This window comes from Palaemon carinicauda, chromosome 1, assembly GCF_036898095.1.
Source record: "Palaemon carinicauda isolate YSFRI2023 chromosome 1, ASM3689809v2, whole genome shotgun sequence".
NCBI lineage: Eukaryota > Metazoa > Arthropoda > Malacostraca > Decapoda > Palaemonidae > Palaemon > Palaemon carinicauda.
In genome coordinates this window covers 72,036,431-72,053,482 of record NC_090725.1, presented here as the reverse complement: position 1 = coordinate 72,053,482, position 17,052 = coordinate 72,036,431, and the positions used below count along the sequence as shown (strand labels likewise).

At 38.3% G+C, this 17,052-nt stretch overlaps 1 protein-coding gene across 1 annotated transcript in view; it reads left to right on the top strand.

Moving 5' to 3' along the window:
* The window catches only part of LOC137648877 (uncharacterized), a 139,317-nt gene that overhangs the window by 75,614 nt on the left and 46,651 nt on the right, over positions 1-17,052 (top strand). The window contains exon 6 of the mRNA XM_068382053.1: positions 7,057-7,203. Within this exon, the coding sequence (XP_068238154.1) occupies positions 7,057-7,203 (147 nt within the window). The remainder of the gene's footprint in view (positions 1-7,056; positions 7,204-17,052) is intronic.

Sequence of the window (17,052 nt, the reverse complement as noted above, 5' to 3'; positions counted from 1 at the left end):
AAGTGGTGCAGGGACAAGAAGATAGAACCCTTGGAAGCGTCAGTGCCCGTGATAGCCGACTTCATGGTTTATCTCAGGGACAAGTTAGACATGTCAGTTCCAGCGATCAAGGGAGTTCGGGCGGCCCTGGGTCAAGTCTTTCTTCTCAAGGGCATAGATCTCGGCTCCTCCAGGCATATCTCCATGCTTATCAGAGCGTTCGAAAAATCATGCCCCCCTTCCGCCCCTAGAATCCCGAGTTGGGACTTAGCGCGAGTCCTAGATATGTTACGGAAACCACCATTCGAGCCCTTAAAGGACATTGATGACAAGAATCTCACGCTCAAGGCGGTCTTCTTGCTAGCATTAGCCTCGGCTAAGAGGGTGGGCGAGCTACACGGACTGTCATTCGAGGTGGAACACACTAGGGGATGGAAGGAAGTAACCTTTAAGTTTGTCACATCCTTCGTCGCCAAGACTCAGAACCCCTCGGTGTGGGATCCGAGGTTTGAGAGTTTTTCGATTCCGGCAATCCCGAATAAAGGAAACCCGGAGGACCTAAAATTATGCCCGGTCAGGACTATTAGGAAATACCTTAAGAGAACGGCAAACCTCCGCCCGTCTATCAAGAATCTCTTCGTCTCATGGGGAAAAATAAAGAAAAACATATCCAAAAATACGGTTTCGTTCTGGCTCAGGAAAGTGATCACGCAAGCCTACTTAAAACAAGGTCTTCCTACACCGTGGAAACCCAGAGCTCACGATGTTCGGGGCATTAGCACCTCTCCAACGTTCGAAAAGAACATGTCAGTAGCGCAGGTTCTTCGAGCGGGAACTTGGTCCAACCAGTCGACCTTCACCGCACATTATCTCAAGGACTGTACGAGAAAGTCTCTAGACGGGTTTTCTATCAGGCCGGTCATCTCAGCCCTGCATTCGGTTTGACGGCTCAAGCCCCAGGCTCAATCGCGAAACATAAAGTATCTAGACACAAGGAGCCGAGTTCTATTTTCCCCCCTTTTCTAACTTTCTCGTACCGTCAGTCGTCATCAAGAAATATCGCTCATTACACAAGACGAAAATTCGCCATATCAAGCACAACGAAGATATTGCAGAAGGGTAAGTGTTATATCACACTTAATGAGTCTTTTACGTAGTTTTCCCTACTGTCCATCGGGGTCAGGGCTAAAGGGCACTCCCCCCTCCTAAGGTGTAAGTCTCCTATAAAGTGTTTCGAGGTAAGTCTCTGTGTCGGAACAAATCACAAATTTTAAGTAATTTGTATTTTTCCTAACAATACTTACCGAAGAAACACTTTCGGTTTAGGGCCCCCCCAACCGTCCCCGCAGTGCCCCACTGACCTCGTGGTATTGTTCATTACATAAAACTTACTGGAGAGAGCTTCTCAAAGACGGGCGACCTGCCCGGGCAATGCCCCCAGGTCATGTTATTTCCCGTTATTCAGGACAGTATAGAACATGGAAGTAGGGGGAAACTACGTAAAAATCTGGTCGTCGGAGAGGAGTTACCAGTAATCTCCTATAATGTGTTTCTTCGGTAAGTATTGTTAGGAAAAATACAAATTACTTAAAATTTGTGATGTTTATTTACTTGAAGTTTGTATGTTGATTGTGATTTCACAACGTCCTCTGGAATTTTATAGCAATGCCAATGTTACATAAGGTGATAGAAAGAACAAAAAGTAAGTGGAGAACAAGAAAACAGAAGCCAAAGATGCCAAAGATGTATAGAAGTTATAATGTATGCGTTTGTTTACTTTAAGTTCGTATGTACATTTTGTTTCCACAACGCCCTCGGGAACATTATAGCAAGGCCAATGTTACCTAAGGTTGTAGAAAGCACAAATAGTCAATCATTTTTCCAAACAATGAAAATAGCGGTCTTTAAATAATGACGTCATCCTTATGGCGTCATCTGTATGACTGAGTTTGACAGATGCGTAGTTCTCTCTCTCTCTCTCTCTCTCTCTCTCCAATTATTAAAAAACTCCCATTTATACAAATACTATAATAACAATGTTCAACTCTCTCTCTCTCTCTCTCTCTCTCTCTCTCTCTCTCTCTCTCTCTCTCTCTCTCAATTTGAACTGTCATCTATATCAGCCAAAGGCTCTCTCTCTCTCTCTCTCTCTCTCTCTCTCTCTCTCTCTCTCTCTCTCTCTCTCTCTCCTCTCTCTCTCTCTCTCTCTCTCTCTCTCTCTCTCTCTCTCTCTCTCTCTCTCTCTCTCTCTCTCTCTCTCTCTCTCTCTCTCTCTCATATGTTTCGAAATCTAGTACCTCTGGCAGATATGAAAGGCATTGGTAGAGGGTAGGTGAATGAAAACTACCAGCTACGAAAAAATCACAAAGTTTCCAAAAGCATATAGAAATTATAATGCATGTGTTTATTTACTTGAAGTTCGTATGTTGATTGTGCTTTCACAATGTCCTCTGGAATTTTATAGCAATGCCAATGTTACATAAGGTGATAGAAAGAACAAAAAGTAAGTGGAGAACAAGAAAAAAGAACCAAGAAAGAGGGAAACCTGGATAAGAGTACAAAGCTGAAACCTGCTAGCTAAAACACTGGCAACAATTACAGATCGCAGGCAACTCATAACAGGAATAGTAAACTGAGGGTTCAAATACCTCCTTTAGGGTGCATTTATGTAGGAATGAATAATAAAAGTTATCATAATAATATTATCTTGATTTCTTTTAGAAAAGAAGCGAAAGCTTGCTGCAAATCTTTGGGAGCTCATAACTCAAAAACATACTTATTCCCACTTAGGTACGTTTTTCTCACTTATTTGTTGTTCGATATTAGAGAAAAAGATATCGTTGAAAAGAAGAATAAAAATCGCACAATTATGTCAGACAAAATTTTGATTTTCGTTTTACATTTTTTTTCACGATTATTTTCCGTCTAGACGAGGAAAAAAAATAAAAATTCATTAAAAAAAAAAGAGAAAGGAAAATCAAAATTCTGTCTGACAGAATTGTTCGGTTGTTAGAGTAGTTTTTGTGGTATAAGTTTCAATACAATTGGTATTATACTAGTGGGGAAAAATGTACCTAAATATTTTTTTTAAATCATGATTTTTGCTCATAAATCCAAAAGTTTTTGATCAAATGACTTGAAATTTTTATATGATGAAGGTATTATATATGTCTAAAACATATATAGAAATTGTGTAATTTGGATCATTAGAAAAAAAATGGCGGACATGGCGGACGGTCCCCTTAAATGTCTTCCACGTAAAGGGGAATGCTATTGAAGCAGGAGCAAGAAAGGTAGGGTGTTTTTTGCTCAAGGCGGACACTTTCGACACCGAATAGCCCGCCTTTCTCAGGCTACTTGACAAGAGAGCCTGTGCCTTATCATGGTTGAGAACCATGACCTCCTTTGGTTCTGTCTCCTCTTTTGACATTAGTTCATGCTTCAGTCGAATGAAGCAATCAGGGAAAGCGTTAAAGCTTGGCCAAAGCAGGATGTCGTCTAAGGGGACAGCTCCCATCTTCTCTGAGATGTAGAGTTTGCCGTTCAAAATCGGCATAAGCTCCGCATAGCTCCAGGGATTGGTTTTGGAGCGGGTCGGGAGGTCTTGGCCTCTGGGTCGCTTGAATGACCCTCGGGAGGCGATAAGTGGAGCTTCACGGAGCTCTCTCTTGAATTTCGCTTCCCTTGTTTCGCCTCGTTTGCGAATGTTCTCCATTAAATCCGTATATGGGCCAGTGCCTGGCTCATGTTGTCCAATGGAGGGGTAGAAGGTGAAGACGTCGAGGGTAAAGGCTCCGGGGCCGGCACAGACGGAAGGACTTCCGACTCAACATCATCATCTTCTTCCAGAGGTAGAGTAGACTCCTCCATGGGATGATCCTTTAATAGATCCTTTTCAGTGTCCATAGACACTTCTGATATCCTTACCTTCTGGTGGATGTCCATACTTTGCAACGCCTCCCTGACATCTGTCTCGATGGCAATCTGGACGCAGGGAGGTGCGAGTCGTGCTTGGGGCACAACCATTTTACTACCCACTTTCGGGAACAGTAAGCTACACATCCTATCGTTAGATAGGTATGGTCCGGAGAGTTCTTCTGGAACCCTCTTACCCACTTAAGCAGCTCTTTACGTGCCGCATCCCTAGACTCCAATGACTTGGGGTCGTCAAAACCTTCGGTCACCAAAGTCCGGCAGATATTGCAGACTTGGGTGTCCCAATATTGCAGGGATTCGGTAATAATGGTGCAGGGGGCATGAGACCTGCATGCTTTATGACCGTAGAAGTACTTACTCCTATGATTGCAGAAGATCGCATCGCATTTCATCTGGGGTTCCTCCTGTAAAGAAAGGTAAATAAAATGAGTATACGATGGTTTATCTCACATGATAAACAGATATGCAAATATTCATATTTTAATTATTATAGCTTAGGATAGTAAGCTAGAAAGAAATAGGGAGAAACACATACTTGTGTATCCCTCCCAGCCAATTGCTGTAACCTCCCCCCCAATATTAAAGATAAAGAGTTTCTCTTATCAGGGCAACCTAGAAGAGAAGGGTTCTAACCCCTAGGGATAGAAAAGTGTACACTGCCACTGACCCTTCTAATTATTTGATATCGTGGGGTAAGTATTAACTGATTTCCACTCAGAGTATTGAAGGAATTCTCTTCTTTCAATATAGGGTTTGTCTCAGCAAAAGACTGTACAAGGGTACACAAGGTATGTTAGAAATTAACTACTGTATAATAAATACTATAGTTTTCTGTTTGCAGTATATTGTAGATATACTGGCTACTGTATAATCATATACTGTAGTTCAGCCAGTGCGTTGCCAGCATGGCTAGCACTTGGCGGCACTGGCCGGCACATGCCGGCGGGACTAGAATTTAGAAAAGACATATTTGTATATCCCTCCCAACCAATTGCTGTGACCTCCCCTTCCAATATTAAGACTATAGAGTTTCCTGATCAGGGAAAACTCAAAAGAGAAGGGTTCTAACCTCTAGGGATAAAAAAGTGTACTACCACTGATCCTTCTAAACTATTTAATATTGTAGGGTAAATTGTAAACTGATTTCTAATCAGAGTATTGAAGGAATTCTATTCTTTCAATATAGGATTGGTCTCAGCAAAAGACTGTGCAAGGACACACACATTATGTTGGAAAGTAACTACTGTATAAAATATACAATAGTTTTCTATCTGCAATATATACTATACTGCAAATATACTGGCTACTGTATAACCCTATACTGTAGTTCAGCCGGAATGTTGCCGACAGGGCTAGTACCTGGCGGCACCGGCCCAGCCGGCAGCATGCCGGCTAGTTTAGTACCTGGCGGCATTAGCTGACAGAGAGAAAAAGCATGGAGTGAAGGGCTGCCTTATTAAAATGTATGTTTACACTAAATAAGGATATAAGTATATAATATTACTGTCTTCCTCTAGAAAGAAGGTTCAAATGGAAGGGGAGAATGCATCATTCAAGCTTCCATCCAGCCACAAGATCCGTTGTCGGCATTGCCGGTCTCAGGACTGTGGATGGCAGTCCAAGGGAGGACTGAAGAACCTTCAGCGGCAGAAGGGTCTCCCACCGGCAGCCATCATAGCCGGCACAACCTTCCCGGATCCTTGTGTCCATAAGGGAAAGACTGCGTGACTAAACAGCTGCTTATGTAGGGGCCCGGCCGGCCCCGCAACCCAGCCGGCAAGCGGTGAGATTGCAGGACGGCGAAAGAAGCTATAGAATGCATAATAAATCCTAACAAAATCGATCAAAACATTAGATCAACAGGGAACACCACCATGTGAATTCGCTACAAAAATAGGAATAACCGCCATCTTGGATATGGCGCCATCTAGATACTCAATAGTAGTATGCGAGGAAGGGTAACATTGATAATGGCTCCCCTTCTATTTTTGCCACTCTTCCCCCTCGAGGCGAAAATGCTATTTGGGGTGAAGAGTGCTATGTGTCGTATCAAGATATACGTCCCCTGATTTATGCGATATCCTTAAGAAAAACTTTAAGGATATTTGCGCCAGGAGTTAGAATTCTGGAGACCTAAAGGTAAAATTCTCTGGGAATATCACTGTAGTCAAATATCCCCTAGGAAACTACTTATAGGAACCTTCCATCAGGACGACATGGCTTGAGCCCAAAAATAAGCATAAACAAAACAATGGCTGCCATTTTTTATTGTGCTTTTTGGCGTGTTTAGGAAACATATGATATAAAATCGCCTTTATTTTGATAATTTTGGATTTTCAATTTTACAACAAAAGCTAGTCTATACAGTGATGGTTTTGCTATTCACCAGCTGTCTTATACAATAGATATGACAAACTTATTCAAATTTGTCCATAGTTCAGTTCATGTTATAACGGGAAATATACGGTATTTACACCCATCCTGGTTGTAATTTTAACCTTTTTCAAGTTATTAGAACTTTAAAGTATATTAAATGCTTGATTTATAACAATTTAATATTATAAGAAATATAGTGTAGTACATAGAAAGTATTGGAAATGGGTAGTAAACAGGTTTGAATAGGCAAGTTACTGGTTGCCATGGTCCTAATGGAATTATTGCTGTTAGTTGTGTGTTTTGAAATATACGATTTTCCATTCATGGGGGTTCATTGATCGACCAAATTCTCGCATAATTCGGGACCCTACTCTACTACGAAATCATCATAGGGAGGATGTTTCTGCAACAAATTTCTCCAACGATAGGTGAAGCATTAGGTGTAGATGTGGGTGTGTGCAATCTCGGCCTCTCAATAATAGAGGATGTGTCTGAGATTCTGTTTTGCAATCTATGAAATGATGGAGTAGTAGGGAACAGAAAGTTTTACATTTTTTGAAAATTATAATCTCAGGAAATTTGTGATGTTTTCATAACAGCTTTCCATTTTCAGCAACATGCCTTTTCTATTTTTTGAACAGACATACAATACCATAGAAACTTGTAATATGATTTTATTCTTTATTTTATTACTTTGTTATTAATATGATAAGAGTAAGATGATTTCTTATCCATGAGTAGCTATCACATATTTACTAATTTCAGGTGTCATGATGGCTAGTACTGGGGAAGGTCTTGTGTGTTGGTGTGTTGGAGAACGGCCTTGGAAGTGGGAGAGTCAGCCAGTTAGTCCAAACAGAGTGACTCGAATGAGATATTCACACAGTGGAGGCTTGCTTTATACTGCCCAAGGTATTTTCTTATCCACATGCAGCCAAAGTTCAATAAATATGATACTTTCAAAGGAAGATAGAAATCCTTATTTTAGAATACAGTACCTACAAATTGTGAAAGTTGTGACAGGTTGGTTAGCTATTTAGGATACTAACTTTATTTTCAGTAGATTGCTCTAGTTGTCAATAGAAATTGTGTTACCGTTGAACAGATGGTATTAGATATGCACTGGTCAGAGACAACAAGCATTGAATACATGCTAGAATACTAGTGAAGGATAGAGCTATCAATTCATAGATATAACCCTTTAAAAAGTATTAAAGTTTTGCCAATATCCGCTGTGGATGTACTATAATACTATGCGAAGCGTAATTTAAGTACTGTAGTGGTGAAGTGAAAGTATCAAGCAGGACAGAAAGATAGCAGTGAAGTATAGCAGCTGCTATAGGTAAGAACTATGGTTATTAAACAGAAAGAAGCTTTAATCTTAATTAACTACATACTGAACAGTAACAATGATCAGTATGGGTAATAATAAAGGAGAATGATAGAATTTGTCTGGGATTGGAAAACAATATCTTGGTGACTTAGACCGTTTGACAGTTTTCATTTCACTTGAAGGTTAGTATGATAAGTGAAAAAAAAAAACTATAGTAAAGGAGCAGCATGCAATGTACTAGAAAATCATCAGTGTTATGGTTATTGATTTCCTTTGTGGAATAGCCCTTAAAGACATTGTTACCTCCGCCAACAAAGCTGGAATGAGGTTAAGTTTTACTTCCTGTTTGCATGTGTGTATGAACAGCCTCCTGGCCACAATTTTAATTGTAGGGTAATGAAACCTATAGGATTAACTGTTATGTAAAAGGCTGGAATTGATTAAAATTTGGTAGGTCAACGTCAAAGGTCAAGGTTACGGTCAAGCAAAATGTCCAATTCACGTCACGTAATCAACTATTAGTTTGGAGAGCATTGTCACAGAGACTTCAAACTGGGTTCATATTTGAGTGTATGAAAATCCATGCCAATTAATACATGTTGAGGTCAAGGTCAAGGTCGAGAAATAAGCTGCTGCGGCAGTCTGTGCTCTACTGAGTGTCCCTCTAGTTTTTGCTGAAATGGCACATTGGATCAAATGCACTGTAGAGTGAAACCTATTGTTGATTGTGGTAAGGTTTTAATATCAATAAAAGAAGTTTAGATTTGAGTCTGAATGTAAGAGGCAATTAGTCTGAATCATGAATAGCCAATATCAGTGAAAGAATCTTTTGCTTGGAGAGAGCACGACCTCCCCTAGGGTTGGAAGTTCCTAGTTTGACTATTGTAACACATTGCAGTTATTACTGAATAGGCTTTGTAGCATCCAACTAGTCTCCAGCTGTATACTCGATATATCCTTTACATGAGTAAAATCCTCAAAGTAGTCCAACATAGAGAGGAGCTCCTGTTTTTCAACTTTTACTATTTTCTATTATTGGGGCTTCCTCAGTGGAATATTTTATGTAGGGTCCATTCCTCAAAAAATAGATTTATTAGAACTGAAAATAAATCTTGTATGGGAACAGTTCTGGTTCTTGGAGAAGTGGTCCCTTCCTTTTCAAGACCTCTTGGTAGATTGGGACACCAAAATTACTGTGAGCATCACTCTTGTGGCTACCAATACAGAATAGACTGATACTAATGAATACAGTATTTATTTAAACTCAGAAAATAAAATAAAATAAAAATAATGGGTTCATAAAACTACTGTTTTTTTTATTTGATGAACTAATATTTCCTTGAGTTATTCATAAATTCATTTTATTTTTTAGAATCTACCACCTGTTTGATGATTTACGAGTTTTTATCTTCATTACTGTACATAATTAGAGCAAAATTTATTTCCTATTATTAAAATGGAACATGTAACATTTTTGAGGATCTGCAACAAACATTCAGTAACAAACCCCATAGTACAGTAGTAACTACAATGAATAAATACTTGTATGTGCATGACAGTAAACTTGAACATCATTCCAAATCATTATCATTTGTTCTTGGTTTGATCAATTTTTATAAATTCATGTATATGTGTATACATGTTTGTCTGTCTTTGTTTATTTAGCGAATATTAAAGGTCACTATTGAACAGTAGAGGCTGAGGGCCAGGATGTTTTTGTAGAGACCAACTATATTCACATACATTCAGTGTTCAAGCCCCCCTTCCAAGATAGGACTAGTTGTAGTTGATAGAAGTTTTTATAACAGAATTACTTACTTTGATACTTACCCCAGATTCACAGTTCTATTACCTTCGAAGCAAGAACTTCTTAATCTTAATGGACTTGCTACATTAGTCAATTTTAACGACAATCGTCTCATTATTGTCAATAACGTTGATAGTCTGAGGTAATGATTGGAGGGTCATAAGTGAGTCTTGTCAGTGTTATTGAGTCTTTTAAATATTATGTAGTGGGAGGGTGAGATTGACAGATTTATCACCTTTTCTCAAGTCACCGGATAGTTAGCATGTTGAGCTCGAAGAAGGACAAGGAGAGAGTGTTTTGGTTGGAGTGGATGCACCTCTATAGAGGCTTGCCTTCCATTTGGAAGATCAAATCTGTTGACTATAGTAACCGCAGCATGAAAAATGAAGGCTACCAGACACTCTTGCAGAAATAAGAGATATACAGATTCGAGTGTTGAAGATGTAACGAAGAAATTTGAAATATTAAGAACAAACTTAAGAAAGAAATTTGGTGCTCGGACAAATGACGCTGGAGAAAGCGCATTATGGTCTTATGACGAGATGTCTTTCCTCACAGAATAAGAAATGCCATCCCCTTCTATGAGTACCATACATGAGGAAGAGAGGGAGGGTGTAATTAAGGTCGGTAAGTATATGTATCATTTTTTACTTGATTTATGAAGAATAAACATGTTGAAAAAAATAATTAAATTTACAACCATTTGTCGATCGAATGCCCCACTCATTATACTGAAAGAAATAGATATATGATTGAGGCTTGAGGTGAGGATGGAGGGTTCATCCTTGCCAAGATTCTCAGACGATGTTTCTTACCATCCCAATGGTATTTTTAAATCAATTTCAGAAGCAGGTCTTCTGAAGGCTATCTAATTTATAAGGATGTTTTTACTTCTATTGTTTTAAATTGAATTATCATTTATTTATTTCTATATCTAAAACAAATAATATTGGCGTCAATGACCTTCGATGTCAGGATGCCAGATAACTCCTAATCAATCAATCAGTTACAACCATTAGTAACTAAATACTGGATACTATATATATTGACTGATAAAGGTTCACAACAATTATAGTTTCTAAACCCAAGATGGCAAACAATTTATATATACATTTGTATATGCTTGTGTGTATTTATTGAAAATTATACTGATTGAATGGAGTGGTGAACTAGGGTGCTCAGCAGCAGGATGTTGCCTGGAATTTGGCTGACATTTCGAAGCCCACGAGGTTACCAACCCAGAGTCGGAGAGTTCGTTTTGAGAGGTCCTTGCGCTCATTCGTGAGTGTAATGGCCTGGAGACGGCGACAGTGCTTTGCCTTCGAGGAGGACTTCTGTCATAGATCTGCATTTTGGTTCCCCTCGATGACCAAAGCCTTTGTTGGCGTTGCCTCGGTCTGATCTTTTCGAATATCGCTCTTGATTTGAGAATGCAATTTGTTCAAGAAGATTAAATGAAGGTTTTATACACATGAGATACACATGAGAACACCGTCTTTGCTTCTGCACGTAGACCCGCTGGAGACACTCAAGGCTGAAGGTACGTCCCTCTCGGCTGCTGAGTCGGCAGCCCTGGAAACTTTGACCTAGGCCTCTCTTCATGCTGTGCTCTGGCTCAGCCAATAGTCGGGTACCGTGACGTACTTCCTAAAAGTCGTCTGTGTTATCTACCCTAGAGGCCTTAGAGAAGTACTGCCTGGAGGGAAGACCATCATCTTCCTGGTTCACCAGACAGCAAACCTGTGGGCTAACTGGATTTTGAAAGGTTAGGTGTTGTAGTTTTTAGCTTCACTAGACAGGTTAGCCAAGAGGTAATTTCAGGCTTTGCTTCTGGAGAGTCATGTGCAATCTGATGTAGATTTGTGGAGGACTGCTTCACAGGACTCTTTGATTCATTGGGCTGTTGCCTCCAAGGGCTCCAGTTTTTTAAATGGAGCAGCCAAACCTTTAGGTTCAGCAGTCCTGTGGGTGCAGGATCGAGGAAAGGCCCTGCACCTCTTCCAAGACCCTGTGCCATTTCACTTGCAACCTTTTCAACCACCACATCCCACTCATTTCAGGAGGGGTGTGAATGGGAAACGCTTACGTGACTGTTCCCTCTCTCCTGCTGCTGAGAGTAGCGGGTTGTCTGTCTCATCACTGGGCAACATGTCAGCGACACAGGGCTGAGTCTTTGGTTGTTAGTGTCCTTCAGGATGGTTAATTGCTTCCCTCTCTGGACCACCAGCCTCCCTTATCTACTGTTCCGATTGATTTCTAATCGGACCCTACAACTTCGGAGAAAGCCCTGACTTTGCAGTCAAAGGTAGATGCGATGTTTAAAAATAACGTGCTCCAAGTCATTCAGAATGGTTCTCTGGACTTTATTGTTGCCTGTTCCTGGCGGAAAAGGTGATGGGGGCTGGAGACCATTCATAAACCTTTCATCACTAAACAAGTTTATTTGCAAAGGTTGTGAATATAATTTTTGCCCTACGATGCCAGCTAAATGTTCTACACCTTCTAAGGTTTCCGGCAGTGAATCCAAGCATTTGAAGAAGAGGCTTACTATATTAGAGAAGATAGGAGAAAGCAGCTATACAGATGTAGGCCGCTATTACTTCTTCAGCGAATCTACCATTCACTACATCGAGAAGAACCAAACGAATAAAAAGATGTCTAATGTCACTTTTAACAAAACAGAAATAAAGTCATTGTAAGGATGGAGTTTACGTATCTTCAGTGGTAAGTGTTCTGATTTAAGTTTTTCATTTTCTTATTTATAAGGATGTATCTACAGTAAAAATAAGTTTTAGCTTAAAAGTTTTTAAGAATGTATAACAGGTTTATAATGGTGTTAGGAGGCTTTATAAAAGCTTATATTTATGAAGATAATAGAAAATATGGAAAATATGAAAATAATGAAAAAAAGATTATATACAGTACTGTAGATCTCTATATCTACCAAATGGGTTTCCATCATTCTTACGAAGCTAGTCTAGTGTTGAGTAAATATCGTAGTTTATTAATAATTTTATTTATATTTCATTTGTGCATTGAAGGGATGATACTCAGCCTGTAAAATGAGCTTCTCTCATGTAGATGTAAGTATTTTATGTAAATTACGTAAGACTTTAGTCGTGAATTTCATTGTATTCTTTATTCAAGTTAGTATATGTAAATTTACGTTATATTTAAGAATTAACTTTTTATTTCAGGTATGTTTGAGAGTGTTGTAGGATTCGTGGGAGATATGAACAAGGGCTTAGGTAATGTTCATTTATATTTTATGAAGTATTGCCTCATATTTGACAGAGAATGTTCAGTAACATGTGCTTATGATGGTGATAGGATGTGGCTGTGAGAGTCGTCTGGCCCAGCGTGAGTAGCGTTTGGGAGAGTAGTACTTGACAACCATGGCGCCTTTTGCCGTCCCACCAACGCTTCCCATTTCGTTGGGAAGTTGCAGTTAGATTTCATATAAAAGGTGACACCAAGGTTATGTTAACGAGATAGAGATAGAGATTGCAGCCTGAAGAGAGCCCTCTTCCCCTCTCCCTTTCTCGCACGTAACCCAGTGTATTGTTTTTGAAAGTGTTCAGTACGAATAGTGTGTCCTCTAAGTGACTCTGTACCCCAAAGCAAATTGTGTGTCGAAAAGATACACAAGACGAAAAGGTGATTTTAAATTCATTGTAATTGGGTGAGTTTTGGCATTTTATAAACTTTTTGTAAACGGCCCGGTAGGAAGGATAGATTTTGTAACGTGAACTGGTTATCTATTTTTCATTGTCAAACTAGAATATTGTATTATTCAGATTTAATTTCAAGCTTTTGTATAATTTACATTGCATTATTTCTTCTCTCAGTCTAAGGTATATTCAGATATAATAGTTCAAGTCAAGTAATTACCGTATTTCCCATGTGATAAGACGCTACAAGTGGTAAGATGCACCCTTTAATTAGGAAAGCAGTTTTAGAAAAAAAAATGGTTTTTAAAAACTTCTTAGCAGAAATCCATGGTCAGCGACTCTTGCATGATTATTGTCTGGCACAGTAACTTTTCTGATTTTGGGTGTATTATGAAATGTTCAAGTTAATATTTATTAGCTATATGCCGATTATCCCAATTCTATTACATATTTCTATAAGAAACAACTAAATCAGTCGTAATTTCCACCACAACTAAACGTTTACTCGTGTGCTTGGAGTTTCAAGTGTTGTTTACATGAAAGCAGCGTTGCCAAAGATTCTTTATAAAATTTTGGTAAAGATGTAAAATTCTAGTGATATTTCCAAAATTCCTCATATACCCTATAAATATTCACACAAAATGTAGTTTTTGATTATAGAAATCTATGAATTCTTTTAGATGGAATACTTTCGCTACTGTTTATGTGATTCTGGGTCTAGTTACTTTTCTGCTAACTTAGTAATACTGCACTCAACTACTGTAACAGAAGTTTTTTTTCCAAGGACGTATTCAGCAACTGTCTGTTTGTATTATTTCGGAACTCGGCCAACAAAGTCATTATCAATATATTGCTTTATTACAATATATCAACAAAATATGAGAAGATAGATATACAATATACTCAATAAACAACTATGTCATAGTGTCGTCTGCTACGAGACCACTAGTAGGCATGATTACTTGTGGAAGGGGGATTAGCGAGTCATCAGCTGATTACCAAAAAAAAAAAAAAATAATAATACAGTAATAATTTGCTACTGTACTTCATTAAATGAAGTGCAATATAAAAATGAATGAATTTATATTATATGAATGATAATTGTAGGTTTATATTCTATCTCTCGTGAGTTTGAGTGCTTTCAAGTCAATAGTTTGGTGTCTGAGGTGTGTCAAACTCCCCTCTATAACTTTTTCTTAGTGTTAAGACGCAGGGTGGTTTTGGGGGTAATTTTTCGTGAAAAAAGGTGCGTCTTATGACACGGGAAATACGGTATATATTTTTCAGGTTGTAACATTTTTGTCTCAATCTAAGTTTTGTTCAGACTTAAATTTTTCCAGTGACCTTTTTTGTTATTATGTAAATTCTTTTCAAAGTGTTGTTATTTATATAGAATATATTTATTTTTGTAAAGAGTGTATTATTCCAATCATCATTAATTAGAACCAGGTTCTGCTCATTTCCTGTTAAGAACCAGAGGAAGTTTTAAATATGTTTTAATACTTGAGTAATTACCCAGTTTAATTTTGAGTGTACAGTACTTAAAAGACCTTTGAATATTCAGTCTTTTATAAATTGCTGTCTGTGAGTCATTTAACGGTCTCAGAATTCGTGTATTAATATTTTAAAGTGTAACAGTTTTAATGTAAAAGCAAACAAGGGAGTTTGGAATTCGAGAGGTTGATTAACTTACCAGTCGTAATATATATAATATTATATGTTTGGTTCCCAGTCATGAGGCATAGTATATATTTTTAGTGCTCAGACCAGGAAGCCATAATCATATTATGTATATTTTGGGTGCTCAGACAAGGGAACCATATCATATAATATCATATACTATAGATTTCTATATCTACCACATGGGTTTTCATCTATGCCAAAGGGGCCTAAAAGGTAACATCTGCAAGAGCCAAGGGATTACTGTAAGTATTATTGGTGTTTATGACATTTGATGTCAAGATGCCAGACAACTTTTAATTGAGTCAATCCTGCACTGAGTGGTTCCTGGGGGGTAGAGTATAGGAGGATGGAGAGTAATTATCTCATTTCAAGGTTGTAAAGCTCACATTTCAGAGGTATTAGCAATATGACCCAGACGTAAGTATTATAATAATGAATTTTACTATTAGAATTTTGTTTTTGCAAAGAAAAAAAAACGGTTATAGGACACACTAGCGCTTTGTTCCAAGAGGTGAAATTTTTAGAAGCAAGAAAACAACTTACAGATTGGTGGTAGTAGTTATGACTAATGCCAGGCTGACACTTGCACGACTTTTTGCCACGAATTTGTCGTGGCAAGTCGTGACATTTTGTGGCACGAACTGGAAAATCAAAAAAAAAAAAAATAGAATTACCTCAGAATCACAGCTCACCTGTCCACATTGACACGAACTGGCACGACGAGTTCATGCATAGTTTTAGCATAGTTTGCGCACTTCCCGCATCGTCCCGACGAGTTCACGAACATTTCGCGCATAGTTCACGCCGCGTTCACGAAATTTTGTCGTGACCAAAATTTTGAACATTTCAAAATTCTCGTCAAGACATGCCACGATGTCACGACAGGTTCACGACGAGTTCACTCCAGTTCACGACTCGAGTCGTGACAATGCGTGCCACAAATTCGTGCAAGTGTCAGGGTACCTTAAGACATGATCCTGTTCAGCTATGAGTTTTGGAAAAGTCAATAGAGTAAATCTAATTTTTAAAATTAAATTATTTCAATATGGTAGGTGCCTCCATACATTTAGTGGTACAGGTAGTTGTCGACTTACAACTGTTTGACCTAACAACCATTTTTTCACTGTGATGATGTCACAAGCATTTCGGAAATTGTACACTAAAAGGACAAATATTTCCATGGGAAAAGTCTATTTTCTTGTATAAAAATGAACTGATTTAGCTTGGTAAGTTTGTACTTTCTGTTATGTATAATATAAAGTATCCTTTTTCAATAAAAAAAATGTATTAAGAAAAGTTTTAATATCTGTCGAGTTCATATCATATGTCTGGTGACATCATATTTCCGGCAGAAAGCGAGCAGGCAATTAAGTGATTTCCTTCCATTAGGCCAACTATTAGTATTAGTATTCCCATTATCGAAATATCAAGTAACGATCCAGAGTATTTCATGGGTCTGTATCCTTTGTTATGAGTACTATTTAGCGTAAATTTGACTCTATGCTAGTTTATTTCCTCTGATAATAGATTGATATTTATCTAAGAAACGTTCACTAATAGGACAAATATTTTCTTAGAAATTATATATTTTCTTTTACATCATAAAAATGAAATACTATTGCTTGTTAAGCTAGTATTTTCTTTCTTGCAAAAAAAAAAAAATGGTTTTACACATTTCACAAGTCATACTTTCCTTTCTAGCAAGAAAAAAAAAAAGGGTTTTACACATTTCACAAGTCATTTTTTGTTGAGTTCACATCACATGTCCTGTGACATCATAATTTTAAATATAAAACTTACCCGCTGGTTATATAAAAGAGCTGAAGTCCCCTGACGCCAGGGCAGAAAATTCAAATCTCGCGCTATCGAAGATACGCCAGGTGTACCAACCGCACCCTAGCGGTAGAACAGGTGGAACCACACACCATCTCCAGTTCTTCTCTCTGCCGTCATAGCTGGCTGACATATAGAAGTTTGCTCTCGTGTTTTACTCTCTTGGGAAGTTGTTTGGTGATGTACAACGTTCTTTTTTGAGTTTAAGCTATCGTTGATTATTTTCCCTTGTGTCTTATCTTGAAATCTTTTTGTTTGAGATTTTCTTTATTGATATTTCCCTTACTTTTTGCTCGTCGGTCTCTCACGTTAGCATTCAAAATGGCCGACTCCTCCCCTGCTCAGCGTAGGTGTGTTAGTGAAGGTTGTCATACTCGACTTCCTAAAGGATCTATTGATCCTCATACTATTTGTGTGAAATGTAGGGGTAAATT